This window comes from Acomys minous, assembly GCF_964271855.1.
Source record: "Acomys minous genome assembly, chromosome: 4".
Lineage (NCBI taxonomy): Eukaryota > Metazoa > Chordata > Mammalia > Rodentia > Muridae > Acomys > Acomys minous.
In genome coordinates, this window is record NC_140486.1 from 117,794,608 (window position 1) to 117,821,451 (window position 26,844).

Genomic DNA, 26,844 nt, shown 5'->3' on the forward strand with positions numbered 1-26,844 from the left:
ATTTGTGACTTTTTTTTTTTTTGCACTATCTCTCTGAAAAATGTTTTTAATCAAACTATTATTGAGTTGTGACATGGATTTGTGTTTCGGGGTCACTCATTTGCCTCCAGAATAAACTATGTCTTAAAAAAAAAAGTTTTATATTATGTGTATAGGTGTTTTGCCTGCATGTATGTCTGTGCGTACCTGTGTACCTGGCGTCTGAGAAGGTCAGAGGAGAGTGTGGGTTCCCCTTGAATGGGAAGTTACAGATGGTTGCCAGCTGCGGTGAGGTTGCCCTCAGGGCGCTCTGGAAGAGCAGCCAGCACTCTTGACTTTGATCCATCTTTCCAGCCCCAAACTATGTCATTTGAGGTGAAAACTGCAACTTTTGTATTGACAGCTATGGAGCCTGATTGTGGGTTCCCCAAGAATTATCACCCGAAGTGTCCCTGGACAAGAGTGAGGCACTGGCAATGTGGATTTTTCAGGTGGATTTTGGTGAACTCTTTCCTGGACTCAGACCTCTCTTGATCCATTTGTTGTTTATTCTGAGCTTTTTTTTTTTTTTTAGGACCCAATTTTGGCAAATACTTCCTTTTTTCCTTTCCAAAAATTTGACTTACATTCTTTGTGGAGATTTGAACCAGAATGTCTCCTATGTGAATGTTTGGTTCCCTCTATTTCTAAATAGACTTATTTTCTGTGCTTAATGAATCAGAGGTTCCAGAATTCCTGCGCGGGGTGGGGGTGGAGGGATCATAAATGGGTAGCCAACTTGAATTAAGGTTTTAAAAATCATAAACCATACCAGGAAAGTGGGACAGAGGGGAAGACTTCCTACTGGGATCTAGGTGAAAGAATCAAGGGAGAATGGGGAAATAGAAGGATCCAGAGGGTCCTAGAAGCCTACAAGTAGATCATTATGATGGGCAGATCTGGGCCCAGGGGTCCTGCTCAAACTATGGCATCAGCCAAAGACAATACGTGCAGTAAACTTCGAACCCCTACTCAGATCTACCCAATGAACAGGACATTCTTCACAGTTGAGTGGAGGGTGGGGTCTGACTTTCACACGAACTCTGGTGCCCCATATTTGACCATGTCCCCTGGATGGGGAGACCTGATGGCACTCAGAGGAAGGATGGCAGGCTACCAAGAAGAGACTATACAGGGGGAAGAGGTCCCCCTCAGTCACAGTCATAGGGGAAGGGAGTAAGGGTAAAGTTGGCGGGAGGGAGGAATGGGAGGATACAAGGGATGGGATAACAATTTAGATGTAATATGAATAAATTAATAAACTATATTAAAAAATGAAATAAAATCATAAACCTTCATATCAAAGCTGGACGAAGCAACCCTTTTTCGTCTTGTCATGCCATGTTTGGTTGACCTCATTGCAAGGCCCGCTCTTTTCTAAAACGAAATGGAGGAGCAGGGGTGTTGAGGGAGAGCAGAGGGATGCAGGAATGGTGAAGGGGGGGAGGGGAGGCTGTAGTTGGGATGCGCTGTACGAGAGAAGAAAAAGAAAGCCACACAAATAAAATCAACCATCTCGCTGAATTGCAAGAAAGAAGAAAGAAACCTAGAAAATGCATACCTAATAAATAATTGAACGTTTCAAAAAAGGAAAAAAAAAAAACCAAAGATTTAAAAGCATGACTAGGTGCTCCGGAAAGTAATTGCTCTGGGGTCAGGCTCCTTGCTTGCTGCAGCCGCCTTCCCTCCAGAAGTCTTGAGCCCTCACTCTCCCTTGTACCCCTGCATTGAATCACTGGTGTGCCCCACCAAGTCAGACCGTGGACACCAGCTCTGAGACCAGCTCATGGAGACTAAGGACGTGTAGACACAGCAGAGAACGGAAGAGAAGCCCTTCCTAGGGGGGTGCTGGTCAATCAAATGGGGAGCCGGAGGCTGACAATAAGGTAGGTGAAGAGGAGGGAGGTGGGGAGGAAGAGGATGAGGGAGAAGGTGATGGCGAGAAAGAGGATGGAGATGACGACGATGAGGAGGCTGAGGCAGCTACAGGCTAGTGGGCAGCTGAAGGTGGCCAACACGCAAAAGGCCTATGAAGATGACTTGATAGCCAAAAAACAAAACAAAACAGACAAAGCCTCGTTAGATTTAAAAGGTCCCTATGACCTAGCCAATCCTCCATCGCTAGTCTCAGAACCTAAATGTGGTCCCCTTTGGCTAGAGAGGCAGACCCGATTGCCGGCCTGCGGAGGACAGTGCTACCCGTAGCTGACCAGGCTGAATTTTCACAAGGGAGGAAAGGAAGAACCAAAACTTCCAAGGTCCTGACTTTTTACCCCCACTAAAAGAGGGGATGGAGAGATGGTGCAGAAGTTAGGAACACTTGCTACTCTTGCAGAAGACCCAGTTTTGGGATACCCAGTACCCACTCTGCCTCCAGAGCGCTGGGACTAAAGGCGTGCGCCACCACGTCTGGCTGCGTCAGCCACTTTTCCTGATAGTCGGTAACTAGCCCAGCCTTAGGAGCATTCTACTTCGTCTCCCTGTTCTGTGGTGGAAGTTTTGGTTTATATGTAAACGTGCTTGTGTTTTAATCCCAGGTGTGGGATATGAGGGCTGCTCCAGTTTGTCCACAGCCGGTCACTGCCTCATGAGAAGGCACTTGATCTTTGTCAGCTGGGAGCTACCTCCTGCGGGGGCGGGGCGGGGGGGGGGGCAGGGAGGGCGTGGTCTTCGCTACAGAGAATAAAAGCCGGGCCCAGCTAGAGACTGGAGGCTCCCAGAAAGAAGTCTGCTGGTGCTTCCCGTTGCTGCTCCTGATTGCTGATGCAGTTTGAGGAAGAAGAAGTTGGAGATATCCTGAGACAAGGACTGGACTTGGCCCAAGGGACCCAGTGACTCTGAACAGCAGGGAGTAGCGAGGAAAAACAAGCCCTCTTCTTCCCACTCGCCTTCTTCTCTGCTACTTGGTGCTGGGGTCTTAGAAGGGATTGGAGTGGGGTAGGGAGAAAGAGATATAAGGGGGAGGGGGCTGGAGAGATGGCTCAGTGGATAAGAGCATTGTCTGCCCTTCCAGAGGTCCCGAGTTCAATTCCCAGCAACCACATGGTGGCTCACAACCATCTTTACTGGGATCTGACGCCCTATTTTGGCCTGCAGGTGTACATGCAGATAGAACGCTCATACATGAAATAAATAAAATCTGAGAGAGAGAGAGAGAGAGAGAGAGAGAAGGAACCCAAAACAAAAATAGATTTTAAAATTACGCCTATACTCTTGGCTTTTTGAGACAGGCTCTCTCTACATAGCCCTGAATGTCCTGGAACTCACTATGCAGACTAGGCTGACCTCAATCTCAGAGATCTGCCTGTTTCTGCTTCCAAGTGCTGGAATCAAAGGTGTGCGCCGCCATGCCCAGCTCTATGTCTTACGTCTGACTTTACTTGTAGTATAACTATGTTTATTACAGTCACAAACAAGAAAAAAATATACCTTTAAAGAGAGAAAGCAAAATAGCAACAACAAAATCATATTCTGAGTATCCCACTAATATTTTTTGGTGCACATGTCTAGCTGTACTATATTTAGTGAAATGGTATGAAATGGTGAAAAAGGCCAAACAGGAAAGCTTTTTTTTTTTTTGTACATGAAGTTACTGTTATCTATTTATTTATTTTTAAGACAGGGTTTCTCTCTGTAGACTTGGCTGCCTGGACTCACTTTGTAGGCCAGGCTGGCCTCAAACTCACAGAGATCCAGTTGCTTCTGCCTCCCCAAGGGCTGGCATTACAAACGTGTGCTATCCTGCCTGGCTGTTTGTTTGTTTGCTTTTGTTTTGTTTTGTTTTTTGGATGTTTGATGTATGTGTGAAACAATTTCCAATAATAAACTACAGGATCAGAGGTAGGTTCCAGCACCCACTTAAGGTGGCTCACAACTGCCTATAACTCCAGCACCTAGTGATCCAATGCCCTCCTCTGACTTCTATAAGCAACCACAGGGACATTAGCACACACACACACACGCACACACACAAGTAGAAATAAATCTTTTAAAGTCTGACAATTTGTAAATATAAATGAAAGTTAAACATATTTAATTTAAAAATTTTATCTTTGTGTATGATTATGTAGATATTTCATTCATGTCCATATACCCACCTGCAGGCATATATATGTACATAATTAAAAATAAATCTTAAAAAGTTAATAAATTTTGGAAGTAATTTACCTTTTAACTATTCTCAATAATGTTTTTTATTATTGGCCTGTTTTGTTATTTTCTTCTAGATGCAGTTTCTCAGTAAGCTCAAATAACACATCACAGTTTTCTTTTTTTTTTTAAGATTTATTTATTTATTATTATGTGTATAGTGCTCTGTCTGCATGTACACCTGCAGGCCAGAAGAGGGCATCAGATCACATTATAGATGGTTATGAGCCATGTGGTTTCTGGGAATTGAACTCAGGACCTCTGGAAGAACAGACTGTGCCCTTAACCTCGAGCCATCCCTCCAGTTTTCTAATATAATACATCACAAGGAACATCCTTAGGATATCTTCATGACTGTCACATTACTGGAAAAATTGGGAAGCCTTCGCTGAATTCTTAGTTTCATTAAAAGAATTCATGAAAATACTTTTTAAAATTAATTAATTAAAAATTCATGAAAGAGGGCACTAGAGAGGTGGCTCAGAGGTTAAGAGCACTGGCTGCTCTTCCAAAGGTCCTGAGTTCAATTCTCAGCAACCATATGGTGGTTCACAACCCTCTATATGGAGATCCGGTTCCCTCTTCTGACCTTTAGGCAGAACACTGTAAACATAATAAATAAATCTTTTTTTTAAAAAGTTCATGAATCTACTAATGGACTCAAAGGGAAGTGCTAAGACAATTTTGTTAGCCTTTAAGAGAAAACTGCAGGCCGGGCGGTGGTGGATCACGCCTTTAATCCCAGCACCCGGAAGGCAGAGGCAGGTGGATTGCTGTGAGTTCGAGGCCAGCCTGGTCTACAAAGCAAGTCCAGACTAGCCAAGGCTTCACAGAGAAACCCTGTCTCAAAAAACAAAACAAACAAACAAACAAAAAAAGATAAAACTTCAGTCTTCTAATGGTTACTGGCCATCTGCACCTGCGATTTACACTGATTAATATTGGCACTCTCCTTTGGGGATGGGAATTTCTCTGTGTTGCCTAGGCTGACTCTGAACTCCTAGGCTCAAGAAATCCTCTCGGCTCAGCCTTCCATGGGACTGCAGGTGTGTCCACCATACCTGGCTAAAAGACCCTAGTCATTTATAGATGCACATAACCAAATGAAAATGAGATTTTAAATAAGGTAATAGGTTTTTTTTTTCTTAATCAATAAGATTAAAGAGCACTAGGGGAGGCAGAGGCAGGTGGATCTCTGTGAGTTCCAGGCCAGTCTGGTTTACAAAGCAAGTCCAGGACAGCCAAGGCTACAACAGAGAAATGGTGTCTTTAAAAAAAAAAAAAAAGCCGGGCGTGGTGGCGCACGCCTTTAATCCCAGCACTCGGGAGGCAGAGGCAGGTGGATCGCTGTGAGTTCGAGGCCAGCCTGGTCTACAAAGTGAGTCCAGGATGGCCAAGGCTACACAGAGAAACCCTGTCTCGAAAAACCAAAAAAAAAAAAAAAAAAAAAAAAAAAAAAAAAAAAAAAAGATTAAAGACCCTAAGTAAGAAGGGACTCTGACGGTGTGAGGCAAAGACTTGGGCTGGCGTTGATGCCCAGGTCAAGCTGTAGCTGCAAATCTGTAGCCATCTCTGCCAGAGCTGAGGGCTTCCGTTTGCTCTCTGTGACTCTTCATCGCTTGGGGTGGCACAAGTCTGTGTTTTCCTGGACAGTCCCCGTCCCTGGAACTTACTGAATGGGCCGCATGGGCAGCTGGTATTGGGGGGAGGTCTCCCCAGGACTATGAAACTCCATGGAAACCCAGAGCTGGCTCAGGAAAAGACGCCTCTAATGTGTGACAGCCCTGTCCCCTTTGTAGGCTTCAGCATCCCCTGTGCACAATGGCTGTGATCTGATGCTGTCTGGAGCCTCTCTCGGTTCTGCTCTGTTTCCAGGCTGGGGAGAGAGCTCCGGCTCCCTCCTTCTGCAGCCTGTATTCATAGCTCTCATGGACCTAGACTTTGGAAAGCCATCCAAATAGAGAGAGAATGTCTCTCTTGTGACTGTTCTGTCTGAAGGGACACGTGGCTCCTTGCACCTGCTTCTACTTGGGCACAGTTGCCCTTTGAGTGCAGAGCTGGCTGGGGCAGGGGTGGGGTGGGGGGACGGCGGATAAGGGAGGGGGCGGCTTCAGGAGACAGGAAGCTGCTCAGAAGCCCCAGATCTAGTAGTGGGTAAGCAGGACAGTGTGCATCTCGGAGCTTGTGGCCTGGACTGTGCTTGGTAGACTCAGAGGACCTAAGACTTGGAGCTAGTGGTCAGCATAGCCCTCCGTGGGCCGAGGAGCCTGCTATTGCTTTACGTGAGTGAGTGACTGTCCTCTACTCTTCTCTTTCCTATGTGCCAATCATCCTAGGTCCCTACTGAGACTTGAGCTCTGTCCATGTGCTAACGCTAGCATCCTGCTCTCTTTGCTGCCCCTTGGTGCTCTGAGCTAGGGGTAGGCTAGTCAGGAGGGGCTGGTGTGGGCTGTGTGTCTGGCTATGGCCTGGCCTGGGGTGGCTGGCCATGAACTGTTTGGCTGGGGTTGGTCTGGCCTAGGTGATTGTGGTGATTGTGAGATCTGACTGTTCATGCCCCACGGAGAAAGCAACCCCTGTGTTTTCGTTGACCCCCACACATCAGCTGTGGACACTCACCTTCCATTGTGCAAATCAGACAGCAATCCCTGGCAGGCTCAGCTCATGCTGTTCCAAGGGTTTCCCAGCCGTCCCTCAGTCCAGCACCCCACAGATGGGGGGGGGGTATGCACGGGGTGGGGGCACACACAAAGAGCGGTAAAGCTGTGTCTCTGTCTCTGTCTGTGTGTGTGTGTGTGTGTGTGTGTGTGTGTGTGTGTGTGTGTGTCTGTCTGTCTGTCTGTCTGTCTGTCTGTCTGTAAAGCTGTTCCTAGGGCAGCACTCTGACACAGAGGCTGTCCCCTGCTTGGTCCTTGGCTTGTGGGCCGAGGTTAGGAAGTGGCTGCTGGGGCAAGGTGTAGGGTGGGAGACAGGACAGCAGATGACCATGAGGAGAGGCTTTTGTCCTTCCTTATTGAGTATATCCCCCTGGCTCTGGAATTCTGATCACCTGCTTTTCCACCTTCTTAGCTTTTCATTGACCCTGCTCTGACAGGAAGAAATCAGTTTAGAGCTAAGCCAGGAGCTCTCTGGTCTTCTTTCCTTTCCTTTCCTTTCCTTTCCTTTCCTTTCCTTTCCTTTCCTTCCTTTCCTTTCCTTTCCTTTCCTGTCCTGTCCTTTCCTTTCCTTCCCTTCCCTTCCTTTCCTTTCCCTTTCCTTTCCTTTCCTCAACCCAGCCCCAGTCTCTTTCTGTGTCTCTGTCTCTGTGTGTGTGTGTGTGTGTGTGTGTGTGTGTGTGTGTCTGTCTGTCTGTCTGTCTCTCTCTCTCTCTCTCTCTCTCTCTCTCTCTCCTGTGTATGAGAGCCACCTAGGGGTACGCTATAGGTGAAGACAGCTCTGCTATTCTTCTCCAAACCCTTGGGCAGCTCAGAGGATCAGTGGGTGCATCCCCTGTGCCCGAAGCCATTCTCCGTGGAAACTTCTGGAGCTCCCTTCTATTTCCGTGAGGGTAGGTTCGAGCTGGCAGGATGTAGTTTCTCTGCTCAGCACCAGCAGTAGCTAGCCTGGCAACGGAGAGCATGGAGAGGAGGAAGAGGCCAGCTCCATAGACATGTGGGATGCGGATGCTGTGAGGGGTCTGGGAGATAGGTGGTGAGAAACCTGTGGCGAGGGAGGTGGAAAGGGTCATCAAGATGGGCCGGTGGAGCCGGGTGTGGTGGCCCATGCCTTTAATCCCAGCACTTGGGAGGCAGAGGCAGGTGAATTTCTATGAGTTCCAGGGCAGCCTGGTTTACAAAGCAAGTCCAGGACAGCCAAGGCTACACAGAGAAACCCTGTCTTGAAAAACCAAAAAAAAAAAAAACACAACCCCCAACCCCCCCAAAAAACCCCTCCCCCCCCAAAAAAAAGATGGGCTAGTGGCATGGGGCAGGCCTGTGGCCATATAAACCTGTGGAGCCTCCTTTCCAACAGACTCCTTGGTGCCCTGCTCCTACCAGAAGGGCATGGGGCCCCCGCATGTTCCCAGGAGGACAGTGCTTTTCCAGCGGGAGAGGACAGGCCTGACCTACCGTGTGCCTGCGCTGCTCTGTGTGCCTCCCAGGCCTACCCTGCTGGCCTTCGCGGAGCAGCGACTCAGCCCGGATGATTCCCATGCCCACCGCCTGGTCCTGCGGAGGGGCACACTGGCCAGGGGTTCAGTCCGGGTGAGTGCTAGGTGCAGGATAGATGCTGAAGCCCAGCTCTACAGATTATTGCCTGCTCCCCTCCCTTCCGGGGGTGGGGGGAGACTGAGGTCAGGCTCTAGGTGTCTTGAGCAGCTGCCTCTCTTTGCTCAGTGGGGCGCCCTGAGTGTTCTGGAGACGGCGGTACTGGAGGAGCACAGGTCTATGAACCCATGCCCAGTGCTGGATGAGCACTCGGGTACCATCTTCCTCTTCTTCATCGCGGTGCTGGGCCACACACCGGAAGCCGTGCAAATCGCCACGGGCAAGAATGCTGCTCGCCTCTGTTGTGTGACCAGCTGTGACGCCGGCCTTACCTGGGGCAGTGTGCGAGATCTCACCGAGGAGGCCATAGGCGCCGCCCTACAGGGTAGGTGGACTTGGTATGGGCTGGGCTGGGCTGGGCTGGGGGTCTGGGGTGCAGGAGGAGAGTGGGTAGGGACAGGACAGGACAATATGGGCATGAACTCAAGCAGGCTTGGGCTAGTCCCTCGCATAGGTCCACCAGCCACTTGGAAATCATAATTTTGCCTCTCTTACCCTCAGCTTCCTGTCCCACTTCCCCTGAGAGCCATGACCTCCTAACACTGTCCAGGAACTGTCTGGCATTTCCAAAACACCTTTATTGCCAGGCCAATAGGTGTTTGGTCGTCTTCCCCACACTGCCTTTTGGCTGTCAAGCTAAGGCTACCAGGTGCTCTGCTTGTCTTGGTTTGTGGAGAAAGGGATAGACATCTTTTATCTCCAAACCAGTTCCTTTTCCTTTTTGTCTCCTCCCTCATCCAATCCTGGTCTCTGGATCGTAGTCTTCCCCCTCCCCCCACCGCCCCCTGCAGTCTCCCCCTCCCCAGGGACTGACCCCCTACTGGTAAGCAGTGCCTCTCAGGGACTGACATGAGTGGAGCACAAGTGCCATGTAGAGGGATGTGGCAGGTCCTGGGAAGTGGACAAGAAAACAGGGCTGTCTTAAGGGTTTTCTATTACTGCAACAAAACACCGTCGAGCAAAAAGCAAGTTGGGGGAGGAAAGGATTTATTTGGCTTCCATTTCCAGATCCTAAGTCCATCACTGGAAGACGTCAGGACAGAAACTCAAGCCCCACAGGACCCTGGAGGCAGGAGCTGATGCAGAGGCCATGGAGGGGTGCTGCTTACTGGCTTGCTCAGCCTGCTTTTCTTATAGAACTCAGGACCAGCAATGGCACCGCCCACCATGGGCTGGGCCCTCCCCCATCAATCACTAATTGAGAAAATGCCTTACAGCTGAGGCTCCTTCCATTCTGATGACTCTAGCTTGTGTCAAGTTGACACACAAAGGCAGCCAGTACAAGGGCTCATCCGAGAGCCTCACGCGAACCCTCCCCCTCTCCCCTGCTCTTGGGCAGCGCCCGCTCCAGAGCTTGAGCTCAGCTGGTGATCATCGAACCTCCGTTGGCCGATGGCTGTGGAGTGGCTCGGTGGTAGAAGACTTGCTGGGCCTGGTTTCCACGCTTAGTACTCCCAAGACAGAAACGAAAACACTTGTCCAAGGGGCTGGAGAGCTGACTCAGAGGGATAGGAGCTTATATGGCTTACAGCTCTTGCCGAGAACTGGAGTTCAGTTCCCTGTACCTGGACTGGGATGCTCACCTCTAGCCTCTATGCACCCGTGTGCATGCCTTCATATGCATATAATTCCAAATAGTCTTATTTTTAAATCTAAGAAAGCACTTGACCAAGCAGATGCCCAGGATTCTGAAGACAGCCTTGACAGGCTCTTCCAGTCTGGGCTCATTCAGGGTCCAGCATAGGGAGGCAATCAGCTGTCCTAACCCAAGGTTCTGGCTATTTCCTATCTGTAGACTGGGCCACCTTTGCTGTGGGTCCAGGCCACGGAGTTCAGCTGCGCTCAGGTCGCCTGCTGGTTCCCGCTTACACCTATCGCGTGGACCGTCGGGAGTGTTTTGGCAGGATCTGCTGGACCAGTCCCCACTCCTTGGCTTTCTACAGTGATGACCATGGAATCTCCTGGCATTGTGGAGGCCTAGTGCCCAACCTGCGCTCTGGAGAGTGCCAACTGGCTGCAGTGGATGGAGACGTCCTCTACTGTAATGCCCGGAGCCCTCTGGGTAACCGTGTGCAGGCGCTGAGTGCGGATGAGGGCACTTCCTTCCTACCAGGGGAGCTGGTGCCTACATTGGCGGAGACTGCCCGAGGCTGCCAGGGTAGCATCGTGGGCTTCCCAGCGCCACCCTCCTGCCTACCTCAGGAAGATAGGTGGCCAGTGGGTCTTGGGAATACCCCACATTCCCCATGCTTCTATCTCAGAGTACCAGAATCTTTGGGGGAAGGTTCTGGAGGTCCTGTTGAAGGTTGGGTGCCCAGGGGGCCATTTTGCTACCCACAGTCCTGGGACCCAGAGAAACGTGGCTTAGAGCCTGGGCCACATGGAGATAAGACAGCCTGGACCCCAGGACTCCCTATGTCTTCTGCTTCCACTCTTCAGAGTCCCACATGGCTGCTGTATTCCCACCCGGCAGGGCGTAGAGCTCGGCTCCACATGGGAATCTACCTGAGCCGGTCCCCCTTGGACCCCCACAGCTGGACAGAGCCGTGGGTGATCTATGAGGGTCCCAGTGGCTACTCTGACCTAGCATTCCTTGGGCCTGTGGCTGGGGTATCCCCGGCCTTTGCCTGTCTGTTTGAGAGCGGGACCAGGGCTTCCTATGAAGACATCTCTTTTTGCTTGTTCTCGCTGGGTGATGTCCTGGAAAATGTACCCACTGGCTCAGAGATACCCAGACTCAGGGCTAAGCCCCAGGGACATTGCTGGCCCTCTTGATGGCCTGGCTCTCTGGCAGGCACCTGGGGAGGAAGGGTAGAATACATAGAGGAGGCTGGGGTCAGGCCAGCAGAACCCTAGGGTGGACAGAAAGAACCCTGTCCCCTCCTCACTGCTGGTGGAAGGTGGCTCACCAGGGGGGCTGGCTGCTTTCTGAGTGTGGGTGAGAAATAAAAGGGATTGTGCTGTGTCTGTTTCCTTCCACATCAAAGCCTTGGGTCCCAGCACTCCAGCCCACCGCTCTGACCGCCATGCATGTCTCTCACCTGTCATGCTCAGCTCTCACATCCCAAGGGTCCCTGGCAGGGGTGAAGGCAGCGGGAACAACAGATATCACAGCATCCCTTTCCACTACCTGCTATGTGCAAACCCCGATCAATATGAAATGTCCTGATGACTGAGGCCTGTTCATGGTCCGAAGTCCAGCAAGAGAAGGAGGTTGGGGAGCCAGCCTCCCCGGCTAGTGGGGACAGAGCTTGATTTGAGCAGGGGTTACCTCCTAGGCCTGGCTCCATGTGCCCATTTCTTTACCCTTCTCTGGAGAAAGCTCTTGTTCTATCAGTGCTATTCTCTCAGGGAACCCCTCCCCAGACTCCTCGCCAAGTTGTCCTCTAACTCAGAGATCCACCTGCCTCTGTCTCCCCAGTGTTGGAGGAAGCCAGGACAGGGAACTCAAGCAGGACAGGAACCTGGAGGCAGGAGTTGATGCAGAGGCCATGGAGGGGTGCTGCTTACTGCCTTGCTCACCAGGGCTTGCTTACTCAGCCTACTTTCTTATAGAACCCAGGACCACCAGCCGAGGGATGACCCCATCCACTGTGGGCTGGGCCTGCCCCCACTGAGCGCTAATTCAGAAAATGCCTTACAGTTGGATCGCATGGAGGCATTTTCTCAACTGAGCCTTCTTTCTCTCTGATGACTCTAATGTGTGTCAAGTTGACACAAAACCAGCCAGTGCACTGTTCTTGAAGAGTCCTGGGTTGGGTTCTCAGTACCCACATGGTAGCTTACAACCACCCATAAGTGCAGTTTCAGGGGATCCAACTCTTCTGGCTTCCACAGGCACTGCACTCGGGTGGTACAGAGACACACATACAAGCAAGACACCATACACAGAAAAAGAAAGAACCTTTAAAACTGGGTGGCGTGTGCACATGTACAGACCGTAGGACGCATGTAGAGGTCATAGGACAAGTTTGCGGCCACTTTTATGTGGATGCCAGGGATTGAACTCAGACTGCCAAACTCGTGCAACTTGCTGAGCCCACTCCCCCTATTCTGATAAAGCTGCCAGGTTCCAGCCCCCGGGGTAGGGTCGGGGGAGGTGTGAGGGGGGAGGGGCGGGATATGTTTAGAAGACTATTTAATCCTCACCACGTCTCTGGGATTTCTGAGCCCCATAGCAGACGATGTTTCCACCCTCTTAGAAACCTTACAGTGCAGGAAGGATAAGTATGGCCCACAGAAGGCCTTTCTTCCTGCCTTCCCACCTACCTCACCTCTGGCCCCTCACCTCACCACCACTCGGGGCATCTGATGTCTCTTGTATGATGCAAGCTATCCCTTGGGATTGATTGCGCTTGCCCTCCTCAGCCCAGGCTTTCCCGGCGCTGTGTGTTCTGTGAGGATCCTGGGTGACATTCACCAACTCCAGCATTATAAAGACTTGATGTCTGGTGGGTAGAATAATGTTCCTCTCCCACCCCCCACCCCCCAAGACAGCCCTGCCTTGCCCTTACAGAACCTGTGAAATGTGATCTTGAAGGCAAAAGGGTTTTCAGAAAGCTGAAGGGAAGATGAGGACCACGCTGGTTACCTGAATGAATCCAGAGTCATCACATGGACCAGGGACCAATGAACAGGGGGGTGTGGAGCTGGGTTTGGAGGTGGAGGAGGAGCAGAAGGAGGCATCCCCGTTGACACCTTAGGGTTAGCCCACGGGACCTGCGTTAGACTGACTTCCAGTTATTCAACCTGTTCTGTTGTTTGGAGCATGACTGTGTTTCAGGCTTGCGAAGCAGTGGCCATGAGACACAGCTGCAGGTAGTCAGAAATAAATCATCACTGTCCATTTTCAGTCTGAGGTACATTTAGAGCCCCTTGAGAATGCCAGGTAACGAGGAGGAGCTGTCCCCATGTCTTCCCTAGGTGAAAGCTGTGCGCTGAAAATGGTTGTGTCAGCTACTTGTCATTACTGACACAAAATATCTGAGAAAGATTTATGCTGAATCACACTTTCGGGTTTTGGTCTGAGGTCAGCTGGCTCTGTTGCCTTTAGGCTCGTGGCAAGGCAAAACATCACTGGTGGGAGGTACTGCAGAGGAAAGGTGCACACACAATGGCAACCACCAATGAGAGAGAGAAGGCAAGACTGGGGCCAAGGTACAGCCTTGTGGGGAACACCCCGTCCTACTTTCTACCACTCCCCAGCAGTTAGATTATGGATCCTATGATAAGGTCAGGTCCCCTGATCCAGTTGCTCAAAGGTCATCTCTGAGCATTGTAATGGGCATGGTGTTTAGCACATCAGTTTGGGGAAACATCTCGTATACATAGCCTGGCAGATTAGGGTGATAATTATAGGTAATTATGGGTATCTCACCACAATAAAAAGTTATGGAAAGTCTAGTGCATAGTGCTTACGACAGCATAGGCATATGGTAACTGTTCAGCATGTCCTTATTTAAGGATGTTCAGATTGTCTTTAGTGTTTCTGCTTATATCTGTCCTAGATTATGGGTCCTTAAAAAAAAAAAGATTTCATTGTTATAGGACTTATTCCCAAATATGGACTAGCTGGGAAGAGATCCTTAGAATTTTATAATCTATTTTTATTTTATGTGAATTAGTATTTGGCCTGTGCATATATCTGTGTGAGGGTGTCTGATCCACTGGAACTTGAGTTACAGAGAGTTGTGAACTGTCATGTGGGTACTAGTGTAAGGGCAAACTTATATGTAATGTATACTCTGCAATTAATGATGGTCTGTATGAGAACTTGTCCCTTAGGTGACCCTTTTTCCTGTGTTCTGGGAGTGACACCTGCCAGCAGTCCCCAGAAACTCCACAGGAGCGATTACATACAATTAGCTCCCAGTGTTCCTCTGAGATAAAAAGACTTCCCTTCCGGACTCAGCCTCCACCTAACCTGCCTGAAGGTCAACATTCCTGGGACCTGAAATTTCCCTGAAGATCCAGTCTCCATTCAACCTGCCTAAAGATCAACATTCCTGGGACCCACAACCCCACTTCCCTTTATAAGCCCATTGCCCTTGAAGCTCGGGGTCACTCTCCTATCCTGCTGCATCAGGAAGGATTGTGATCCCAAGCTCTGAGCCAGTAATACAGGACCCTATATACATACGTTGCATCGGTATCGAGTCTTGGTGGTCTTTTGGGGGGGTCTCGTGATCTGGGTGATCTCAGTGTTTACACTGATTGATCTCAGTATTACACTAGAAATTGAACCCAGGTCTTCTGGAAAAACAGCCAATGCTCTTAACTGCTGGGCCATCTCTCCAGGCCCCTAGAATTTTTTTTTTATGGTTTTTTTTTTTTGAGACAGGGTTTCTCTGTGTAGCCTTGACTGTCCCGGACTCACTTTGTAGACCAGGCTGGCCTTGAACTCACAGCGATCCACCTGCCTCTGCCTCCCGAGTGCTGGGATTAAAGGCATGCGCCACCATGCCCAGCTTTAGAATTTTAATCAGTAGTTCTTTCTTGAAAGAAGCCAGTCAGAACTTATGACAGAGCTGTGAGAAGACAAGTTGTGTGACTTTTCTTGGGGAGGCATGAGCAAATCTCTATTTGCCTTAGTTAGGACACCAATGACAGATGGCAGAAATGTTTCTGCCCCAGAATGGCTTATTGAACAAATTATATTTTTGTCATTACTTACAGGTCCATGGATGAGGGGTTACTTATAGATGCCGGAGAGGATTCAAAGGCAGCTGCGTCTTTTAAAAGCCTATTCTAGGGGCTGGAGGTGGCTCCGTGGTTAAGAACACTGGCTGCTCTTCTAGAGGACCCTGGTTCAATTCCTAGCACCCGCAGAGGCTCACAACAATCTGTAACTCCAGTTCTGGCCTTCTCAGGCACTGCATGCATGTGGTGCATCGACATACATGCAGTCAAAAATGATTTTTAAAAAAGAAAAGTCTCACCTCAGACTGCTCATGAAAGCTGAATCCTTGAGTTTTCTGTATGGCTTGTGGGCAGCTCAGAGAGTCTTTTTCTTTCTTTCTTTCTTTCTTTTTTAAAGATTTATTTATTTTATGTATATGAGTGCTCTATCTGGATGTACACCTGCATATCGTAAGAGGGTATCAGATCACGTTATAGATGGTGTGAGCCACCGTGTGGTTGCTGGGAAGTGAACTCAGGACCTCTGGAAGAGCTTTTTTTTTTTCCCCCTCCAGCAGCTGTTATTGTTCATATAACCTCGGTGAGGGGCGCTTTGCAGGGTCTCTCAGTGAACCTGGCCCTAGATGGCTGGCTGGCAAGTCTCTAGGATCTTCCTGTCTCTATCTCTCCATCTCTGAGGTTACATATGTACGCCACTGTTCTAGCTTTTGTGTGGGTTCTGGAAACACAAACTCTTGTCCCCTTTTGTACAGCAAAGTAAGAACCATCCCGGATTGAGATAGCTCTTCAGCCCCAAGGCTTGTGCTTTGTTCTGAGTTCAGGTAACTCTGCCCCCCTCTGCATCTAAAGTGCTGGGATTGAAGGCATGTACCCCCACATCTGCACGTCTTTTAGGAGGGAATAGTTTAATGACCACTCACACATCGACTTGCTTTTTCCAACACATACCCACACATACCCCTTGTGGTATCTCTCAGTGCTGGATGCAGAGTCCTGAGAAGGGCTATTACTTGTCTTGTTGCTGTGACATAAATACCCTCCAAAGCCGGGTGTTGTGGCACATGCCTGTAATCCCAACAGGCGCAGGAGGGATCTCTGCGAGTTCGAGGCCAGCCTGGTCTACAAGCCAAGGCTTGGGACTGCCAGGGCTCTATTACACAGACAAACCCTGCCTCAAAGAACCACAAAACAAAAGCCTGACGAAGGCAAAGTAAGGGAGAAGGATTTTTTTTCTTTCCAGCTCACAGTTTTGGGGGCTACACTACATCATGGCGGCAGAGGCAGGAAGCAGCTGATCACGTTGCACCAGCTTTTAGGAAGATAGAAGGGAAACACACAGCTCTTCCCAGCTTGCATTTTCCTTTTTCATTCAGTCCAGGACTGAGGCCCAGGGGTTGGTGCTGCCCACAGTCTAGATAGTCTCTCACAGGTGTGGCCAGGGGCTTCTCCCCTAGGCAATTCTAGATCTTGCCAAGCTGACGATACTTAACTATTACAGTAGCAGCAAACATCACCACACGGTGGTATTAACTGTCCTTCAATCCTTGCTACTCCCTCTGTACTGGAGACACAACTGTGTTGGGTTCCATAAAGTGGGAATGTTGGGAAGGTCCTTACTAGGTGTCACCTGCAAAAAAATTTTTTTAAAGGGGAAAGAAAAAAAAAAAGAAAATCCAAACAACAAGATCATAATTTTGGATTAATAGGGGAAGACGGGCTGTCTCTTAATTTTTCTTCAAACTCTGAGCCGTTGTCAAACATAGTGTGGAGGACGGAGCGGAAACATGTCCTGCAGGACAGAGCCTTTGTAGAGGGGTGTGGGGAGGGCTGGTAGGTCTCTTCCAAGATGTCTAGGGAGAACGGGGGCCTTCATGGGTATTGGTGAAAAGCAGAAAAGGCTCAGACCTGAGGACAGAAGTGCCAAGTGCAAAGCCCAGCCTGACCGGGATGACCTTTTAACATGACAAAACCTGTCCTCTGGTCTAGGATGGTGGCTGGGACAAAAGGCAAGAGCTGTCATTGGGAGATAGACTGCTTGAGGCCACAGGCTCCACAGTCTTCTTTGGGTGTGTCAAGGGAGTGCCTGTGGCCACTTGATGTTGCCTGCATCTTTGAGGAGAATAAACCAAAAGAAAACCACAGCTGAGCACATTTCGTAAACCACCGAAACCCAAATAGCTGGGAAGTCTCCAAGTTGACCAGGAGGCTAGACCACGAGAAAGAGGCAGCACCAGAACTGCCCTTCAGAGAGTCTAGAAAATAACTGTCAACCAACCCTAACCCTAACCCCTCCAAAATGAAGGTAAAACACATGTCTGTAAGCCCAGACCTCCTGGAGGTTGAAGCAAAGGGATCCAGGGTTCAAGGCTAGCCTGTGCTACATAGTAAAAAATCTATCTTAAAAATAAATCAAAAGAAAAAAAGAATTTTATCTTCAAATAAACAAAAAACAGGATGGAAATTTTAAAATCTAAAATCAAAGCAAAAAGCAATGAGATGCAGTGGGAGGTACACACACACAAGGGAGGTGTCTTCAGAGCTCCCTATGTTCCCCCAAAGCTGATAGTTGTAATTTGTATAAGCTATTGGTGTGACATATGCCAGCTAGCACAAACACTGAGGAAGGTTGTTTGATCCTCGTATTGAGAGGTGACACTTGGGAAGAGAGATCAACTTAAAACACACAAGGAGTAGATACAGAAGGCAAAACAACCAGACCCAAACATACCTTAAATTGCTCTCAAGAAACTGACTAACATTCCAATTAAGAAACAACTTGGCTATGCTGGCAAAACAAAAACATATCAAAGACCCAAACTGTCACAAGCAAGCGGAGGTAGACAGATACACCAACACAAAGAGGCTGGCAGCAAGGAGGAGACTATGACCAGCACGTGGACACTTTGATGAGAGCGGGTGTGCAGGAAGAGACCTCTGCTAGTGGAAAGGGAAGCAGTCAAAAGAAAGTGACAGCAGCTGTCAATTTGTATTCCGTTAATGTTATGCTCCAAGACTGAAAGCAAAATTGCACCAATTCATAGCAACAAAAAGGCGACCTCTCAGTTCTGACTGAACGTCTCTCAGTAGTGGATAGGGCAAGGCAGCTAAGAAGGGTGCATAGCCATGCCAAACCAAGTAAACGACAAGTACAGCCATTGGGCTTTTTTCTTAGTGCAGAGAGGTCTTGTGCCTTGCTTAGAGTGGTCAGAGCTTGGGCCCCACAGTCTGCTCCAAGTGCTGTAGTCGATAAACAGAATGCAAGCTTGAGCATGTGTTTTGATTTTAAAGAAAATCCTGGCTTGGGAGAGATTTTTTTGTCACATGGTGTTTTTACAATTCTCTTTAAAAGTGGTGCTTGTTTGTTTGTTTGTTTTTAAGACATGGTTTCTCTGTGTAGCCTTGGCTGTCCTGGACTCAGGGACTTTGTAGACCAGGCAGGCCTTGAACTCATAGGGATCCAATTACCTCTGCCTCTATGAGCTGGCCTCTTTTCTTGTCTTCTTTAATCTTTTGATAGAAAAGACTTGTGTTTCTTTTTTTTTTTTTTTTTTTTGGTTTTTCGAGACAGGGTTTCTCTGTGTAGCCTTGGCTGTCCTGCCCTGGACTCGCTCTGTAGACCAGGCTGGCCTCGAACTCACAGCAATCCACCTGCCTCTGCCTCCCGAGGCACGCCCAGTGACATTGTGTTTCTTTTACCTTTTTCATAGGAATAAAAAAGGGCTTGCCAGAGATCTATAGACTGTTGAAGATGATATATATATATATATATACATATATATATATATATATATATATCTTTATATTATATCTATATATATCTCTATGAGCAACTTTATACAAATAACTCATACATATAAAATAAAGCAAATCATATAAAATAGATAACATTGAAGGCATGGTGGTGCACGCCTTTAATCCCAGTACTCGGGAGGCAGAGGCAGGTGGATCGCTGTGAGTTCGAGACCAGCCTGGTCTACAAAGTGAGTCCGGGACAGCCAAGGCTATACTGAGAAACCCTGTCTCGGGGTTGGGGTGGGGGTGGGGGAGGGAGGGAACAAAACACCAAACCAAACCAAACCACCCCCAAGACCAAAAACATTCTTTTGCTATATAAGTCATCAATTATGCTCCTCAGTACTTACCTAAAGCTGAAAACTTGTGTCTGCACAAAAACCTAAACATGGTGTTTATAGCAGCTGTATCCACAATTGATGAAACTTGGAGGCAACTGCTAACCCTAACCTAAAGAACAAACCCAAGCCTAACCCCAAACTTCCCGCAAGAGAATGGATGAACACATACATTTCAGCCCATCCAATTGGTGGACCATCAGCCAATGATAAAAAGAGGTGCGTTACTGTGGAATGCAGGCGAGGCAAGATGTGGCCATTGCCCACTTGAGCTCATAACAGATGTCTGCAGACGATTGGGTCCACTAGAGTTCATCAAAGAGCGGGTGGGGCTGCAAGGCTCTGCCCTTTCCTGAGGTGTTGGGGGGATGGCCTGACATATTTTGATGCTAATTACTGCTTGCCGGCTGTATACAGTTAAAGGCTTCTTGGGAGAGAGACTTAGAAGGCCTCTCTTCTCTCTGATGACATCAGCAGTGAACAGTTTCTAGGTCCTGCCCGCCCCCTCTCTCTGTATCTATCCATTACTATCTATTTGTCATCTGTCTGTCTGTCTGTCTGTCTGTCTGTCTGTCTGTCTATCTATCTATCTGATACATATTATACTGTAGTTAATGACTGATGGGGGATGGTTTATACAAGCTGTACTCCTCACTGAGGATATATAAACAGCTAATCCATCCTTAGAAAGACATTTTCTTCGGTGGTGTAGCTGTTTATAAGTTGCCTACGCTCTTGTAAATAATGTCTTATTCATTCTGTAAGAACTTTAGGCTGGCCATGGTGGCACACATCTTTAATCCCAGGACTTGGGAGGCAGAGGCAGGAGGATCACTATGAGTTTGAGGCCAGCTTGGCATACAGAAAGAGTCCAGGACAGCCAAGACTACATAGAGAAACTCTGTCTGGAAAAACAAAACAAAACAAAACAAACAAACAAAAAGCCCAAAAAGCAAACAAACAAACAAAAAAAAACAAAACAAAAAAGAACTTCAAAGCCAGCTAGGAGATGGTGATGCACACCTTTAATCACAGTACTCAGGAGGCAGAGGCAGGTGGATCTCTGTGAGTTTGAAGCCAGCCTGGCCTACAGAGCAAGTTCTAGAACAGCCAGGGCTACACAGAGAAATCCTGTTTCAACAACAACAACAACAACAACAACAACAACAACATCAACAAAGAACGTTAAAGCCATTGGTTCACCAAGCTAGACTTGAGTGACATCGTTTTTTTTGTTGTTGGGCCCCCCCATCTGGGGTGAAAAGAGGTTTATTCCTTTTCCAAGGAAAGGTCCGCACAACAGGTATCAAGGGGTGGGAGGACCAGGCCTTGAATGAAGGTGTGTGTGTGTACAAATGCAGAACTCAGGATGTTTGTGTGACCTGACCTCCAGGCTCTTTGTGTCCTGAACAAATAATTGAATAGGAAACATTAATGCGGTAGCAGAAGTATCGATGTTTTAAAATAGAGAAGGAAGTATAAGTCCACAGAGTGGAGTTGGGTGTCAGCAAGCAAGAGGCTCCAGAGCTGCTTCCGGGTCTGGGTGTGCAGATTATATACATTAGCAGTTAACTCCACTGTTGCCAATAACACATTAAGGAAAGAAACTGAAGCACTTTCTCTTGGGGTCATTTAATTGAGAGAGTCCAGATTAGAATTCTCTACTTCATGCTCCACGTGCCTTCCACCCTCTGTCTGTCTGCTGGGTGAGTCTGAACCTGTGCCTGCTGACGGCTGTCCTGTGAGTCTGCCCCTGTGTCGGTGTCCTCTGTGTATGTGTCATGACTGTCTGTTGTATGAGCCGTGAGTGTGTGTGTGTGTGTATCTGTAAGTGGTGTCTGTTGTATGACTGTGAGTGTATGTGTGTGTGCATTTGTGTATGTGTGTGTGTGTCTGTGTGTGAAGCTGTCTCTATCTGTAGTGGTTTCTCTGTGTAGCCTTGGCTGTCCTGGACTCACTTTGTAGACGTGGCTGTCCTTGAATTCACAGCGATCCACCTGCCTTTGCCTCCCAAGTGCTGGGATTAAAGGCATGTGCCACCATGCCTGGCTCAGTCTTAAATCTTTTTTTTTTCCGAGACAGGGTTTCTCTGTGTAGCTTTGGCTGTCCTAGACTCGCTTTTGTAGACCAGGCTGGCCTCAAACTCACAGCGATTCGCCTGCCTCTGTCTCCCGAGTGCTGGGATTAAAGGCATGCACCACCATGCCCGGCTCCTCAGTCTTAAATCTTAAGTAACCTCAAAGTGTGTAAGGCCAGGCTCCGCCCCCCGCAAAAAATCCAGTCTCTTAGAATGTAAGAGAGATTTTCATAATATTTCATCAACACATCCAGAGGTTTTTCTTTTTCTTCCTATTGTAGGTGGCTGGCTGACTTTGCCCATTGTTGGGAGGATTTTTCATACTCTTTGGGTAGGTGGGAGGTCTGGGGCAGTTGGAAGGTCTTTCTTGCTTGCTAAATCTTGGAGTTACTCTTTCTATGACTTATGGTTATATGCACCTGACTTTGTCTTCCCGTTTCAAGAGGAATTTTAGAGTAGTGAAAATCCTCAAGAGGGCCCTGTAAAGGCAGTATATGACCTTATCCATCTGCCAAGGCCCACAGCAGTGATGCCACCAAGGGACCCTGCTGCAGGCTGCACTCTGAAAGAGAATGACGTGTGAGCGTGGATCTGCTGTAGCAGCAAATGCTCCCTCATTGCTAAATGTAGGGACTCTGTACCTAGGTGTCTGGGGTGGGAGGGGGAATACATGGGGCTGTTCTGCTTTCTGCAAACCCAAAACAATTTAAAAAATGAAGCCTATCAATTAGAAAATGTGTAACAGTAAGGCTGTAAAGTTGAGAAAAGAGTATGTTATTTGCATGACCTTGAGCATATTTGCATAATTTTGAGCCATCTCCGTGGCCCACAACTTGAAAATGTGAACAGCCCTAGGGCTGCCTTGGCTGTGGGAAGTGCCTGCCCCATGCCGTTTATCTTACCTTCAGGAGCCTGCCAATGCTAGGAAGAGGTCAAGCCATGGTCCTTTTCTGTCTTGTTTACCTGGGTCTTGGCCAGATGGGCTAGTTTTGTGGCCAGTGGCCAGTACCCTGGTGCAGCTGGGGAGCTCTGTTTTATTTTGTTCTTAACACACACACACACACACACACACACACACACACACACACACACACACTTACACACACACTGCACCCACCCACTGTACCCACCACACACACACACCACATATACCACACACATACACCACACACACCACCACACACACACACCACATATACCACACACATACACCACACACACCTCACACACATACACCACACACACACCACACACACCTCACACACATACACCACACACACATACACCACACACATACCACATACACACATCACACCACACCTCACATACACATTCACCACACATGAGAGAGAGAGAGAGAGAGAGAGAGAGAGAGAGAGAGAGAGAGAGAGAGAGAGAGAGAGAGAGAGGTGGAGGTGTCTGTAGAGGCTAGAAGTACCAGAACCTCTGGAGCTGTAGTTACAGGCAGTTACATGAGCTGCCTCATGTGGGTGCTGAGAACCAAATTCAGCCCCATCTGGAAAAGCAGTACTGCTCTCAACCACTAGGTGGTCTCTCCAACTCATTTTCAGATGAGATGAGTGACTCCCCGTGGCAGACAGCAGAGGAGGGGGGGGGGAGGGGGGAACACGACTGAAGACTGTGCTGTGTGTGTGAGCTTTGCTGCAGCTGAGAAAGTCTTGGGTAGAGGAGCTTCCCTCCAGAAGGGCTAAGTTCTAAGTCTTGGTCTCCACGTACCGTTATCCTAGAGGACGAAAGTTCAGTTCCTAGCACTTACACCAGGTGGGTCACAACTGACTGAAGCTCTAGCTCCAAGGGATCAAATGCTCTCTATCCTCCGTGGACACTTGCACACAGATGGTACACATAATTCATGAACACACACACACACACACACACACACACACACACACACACACAGAGCGCTTTACAGAGTATTATTAAATGTTAGGTGTGATGCTGCACACCTTTAATCCCAGTACTCTGAAATCAGAGGCAGCCAGATCTCTGAGTTCCAGGCCAGCCAGTAGTGAGACCCTGTCTCAAAACTAAACAAAGCAAAACAAACTATAAATCTATTCTAGAAGAAAGCAACGTCGCTCCAAATGGCCCCAGTGATGTCCCGATGTCGCAGAGCCTTGATGGATTGATTGTCCCCGGCAGGAAGTCCACATCTTGAACCCTAGTGCAAAGGGGCCACACCCACACCAGTCAGCTGACCAGTTATGACCGAGAACACCAGGGCTCAGCCTCAAGTCCTCACATGGATCGAGATGTCAGTCCGTTTTCCACAGCTAGAGGGCGGGCTTTCGGCAGATCCCTGCTGCTTCTCCTGCCTCCTCTATCTAAGAGGGCCAGACCCTGATTGTCTGAATCAGAAGCCTTTGTCCACCTCTGCGGACCAGTTAGAGAGGACAACCGTACTTGAGAGGTAGAGAGAAGAGAGAAAAGCGTGGGTCCTAAGTAGCTTGGACGACTGGGTCCTGTTCCCCTGGGGTCAGCTCTGGTTTGTGGCAGAGGAGTCACATCAAGAGCCCTCCTGATGCCTGGAGGAAATGGGGTGGAGTGTGTAGTTACTGGGGGCAGAGGTGCGGGAGGAGAGGTGCGGGGGGGGCCACCTGTAATCCAGCACTCAGGGAGGCAGAGGCAGAGGCAGGTGGATCTCTGTCAGTTGGGGGCCAACTTCGTCTAAGTTCAGCCAAGGCTATACAGAGAAACTCTGTCTCGAAAAAATTGAGAGGGAGGGGAGGGAAGGAAGGGGAGAGAGGAAGAGAGAGAGGGAGAGAGAGAGAGGGAGAGAGAGAGGGGGGAGGGAGAGAGATGGAGGGAGGGAGAGGTTGAGGGAGAGGACGGGAGGGAGGGAGGGAGGGAGAGAGCACCCTCTTGAGGCTGTAGCCTCTGTCAGGTTAGGGACACCACAGTGGGAGGGGGTAGACAAAGTGCTAGGCCGAGTGAGTGGATGGAAAAAATGAGTGCGGAGAGGCGCAGCTGTTGCTTTACGGGAAAGCGGATATGAAGTGCTGACTGGTCCCTGTTGCTCTCGGTTCTTATCTGAACAGGGGCTGCCACCACCGGATGGCCTAGCCCAGAAGCGCCTTGCAGCCAGGACCCAGGCGGGAGGTTCAGAGAACCGTTGAGAGAAAAGACCACTTCCTCTCGCCTGCTGTGCCTCCTCCTCCTCCTCCTCTCTCTTCTGAGTCCTCCTGCATGTGCTCTGTGTGCCTTCTGTATGCTTTGAACTCATAACGATGTTCTTGAAGCGATATGTTCAAGGTGTATTAATCAGATTTTAATTCTGGTGGTTTTTGATGCCCACACGGCGCCCTTGACATTTTGGCACAAGCCTAAGCTGGTTCTTCGCCTTCAGACACAGCGAGTTACAGGTCATCGCTGCTGCGCTCTGTGCTGAGTCTGCTCAAGCTGTTGAGACTGCACTGCTGATGGGGACAGGAGGACTTGGGTCAGTTCAGATCTCTATGGTGGGTGTTGGATAGTTGTAGACCCAGCACTGACAGTCCTGTGCCCCCTCATCCACAGTGTTCCACGGGGAACAGATGGGGAAAGGTGTATGTATATATGTATATGTGTGTGCATGTGCATTTGCAACATGCATATGAATGTGTGAGCTGTATGTGGAGCACAGATTCATGCACACACACTGTATACACGTGAATAAACACATACACACGGATATACACATAGCACATGCATGAACATACACATTGATTATGCACACTTGTCCTTTTTTGTTTTGTTTTTTGTTTTTCAAGACAGGGTTTCTCTGTGTAGCCTTGGCTGTCCTGGACTCGCTTTGTAGACCAGGCTGGCCTTGAACTTACATCGATCCACCTACCTCTGCCTCCTGAACGCTGGGATTAAAGGTGTGCGCCACCACACCCTGATGAATATGCACACTTGTATAAGCAGGCATCGCTGTATTGAACTTGCATATTTTGGTGAACTGATAATTACAACTCCTGCCGCCTTTTCCATTGTGCTTTGGATTTTTTCCTTTCTAGACTTTTAGATCTTCACGTAAATTGTATTTGAGATTTAACTTAATTTTAGATGTAACTGTAGATCATGGTGTGATAGTACAAATGCTTTACCTCCGCTTGCTTATGATATTTTTCACCACGTTGAGGCTTTTGCCTTCCACTTTTCCTGAGCCGTGTGTCCATCTGACTCTGAACTGTTCCTTGACAATTGTTCTTTCATGGCTAGGGTTTGGGGACACGCCCTCACCTGCTTGAGCTTCTTGTGGATTTCCTTTCCACGCTTTCTGCTGGGCTTGGGAGTATGCAGGTGTGTTGCATATGGTGCCAATCTGAATACCACCCCCAGGAGAAGGCTAGCACCAAATAGGAAGTCCCCTGTCGCAGGGAGCACAGGCTGCTCACCCTGCTAGTCCCAGCCTCCTTTTTACTCTTCCTTTATGATTATCTCAGCTGCTCCTTTGTCTGTTCTCCTGCATATGTTATAGTTCTGCAGGCAAAACCTTTAAAATTATTTATTTATTTATTATGTGCATAGTGGTCTGCCTGGATATACACCTGCAGGCCAGAAGAGGGCACCAGATCTCATTATAGACGGTTGTGAGCCATGAATGTGGTTGCTGGGAATCGAACTCAGGACCTCTGGAAGAGAGCAGCCAGTGCTCTTAACCTCTGAGCTGTCTCTCCAGGCACCAAGGTGAAATGACGCTGAATTTGTAGATCAAGTAGGAAGTGTTGCCGTGTGCGTGGTATGGAGCCGTTGTGAGTAGAGCCCTGCCCTGTGGGGAAGGCATGTCTGTGCCCTGCTGCTCCTATCTCACATACTTTTAAGTCAGTGGTTCTCAACCTGTGGTTGTGACCCCCCCCCCCCACCAAGGGTCATATATCAGATGTCCTGTATATCAGACATTTACATTAGATTCATAACAGTAGCAAAATTACAGTTATGAAGCAGCAACAAAATAATTTTATCGTCGGGGGGGGGTCACCACAACATGAGGGACTGTATTATAGGGTTGTGGAGCACTGTAATTAATGCCTCATCTGCAGCTGTGGTAGAGGGAGCAGGTGAAAACTTTAGCTGTCCACTACCCAAGAAGGCTTCTTTTTTAAAAATATATTTTATTAGTTTATTCATATTACATCTCAGTGGTTATCCCATCCCTAGTATCCTCCCATTCCTCCCTCCCTCCCATTTTCCCCTTACTCTCCTCCCCTATGACTGTGACTGAGGAGGACCTCCTCCCCCTATATATGCTCATAGGGTACCAAGTCTCTTCTTGGTAGCCTGCTATCCTTCCTCTGAGTGCCGCCAGGCCTCTCCATCCAGGGGATATGGTCAAATATGGGGCATTAGAATTCGTGTGAAAGTCAGTCCCCACTCTCCACTCAACTGTGGAGAATGTCCTGTCCATTGGCTAGATCTGGGTCGGGGTTCGAAGTTTACTGCACATATTGTCCTTGGCTGGTGCCATAGTTTGAGCAGGACCCCTGGGCCCAGATCCACCCGTTATAATGTTCTTGTAGGT

The 26,844-nt window shown here is 48.7% G+C and overlaps 2 protein-coding genes across 5 annotated transcripts in view; both read left to right on the forward strand.

The window, feature by feature from the left end:
* The window catches only part of D2HGDH (D-2-hydroxyglutarate dehydrogenase), a 338,149-nt gene that overhangs the window by 43,459 nt on the left and 267,846 nt on the right, over positions 1–26,844 (forward strand). The gene's annotated exons all lie outside the window — the stretch shown is intronic.
* On the forward strand, positions 6,321–11,437 carry NEU4 (neuraminidase 4). 4 transcript variants are annotated; one of them, XM_084779516.1, is made up of 4 exons: positions 6,321–6,453; positions 8,179–8,411; positions 8,544–8,799; positions 10,270–11,437. In XM_084779516.1, exons 2-4 carry the CDS (start codon positions 8,211–8,213, stop codon positions 11,247–11,249), a joined length of 1,437 nt encoding a protein of 478 aa, XP_084635642.1. In that variant the 5' UTR covers positions 6,321–6,453; positions 8,179–8,210; the 3' UTR covers positions 11,250–11,437. The 4 variants fall into 4 exon arrangements, with proteins under 4 accessions (XP_084635642.1, XP_084635641.1, XP_084635644.1 ...); XM_084779515.1 differs by having other exon boundaries at positions 6,321–6,449; XM_084779518.1 differs by having other exon boundaries at positions 6,321–6,449; positions 8,205–8,411.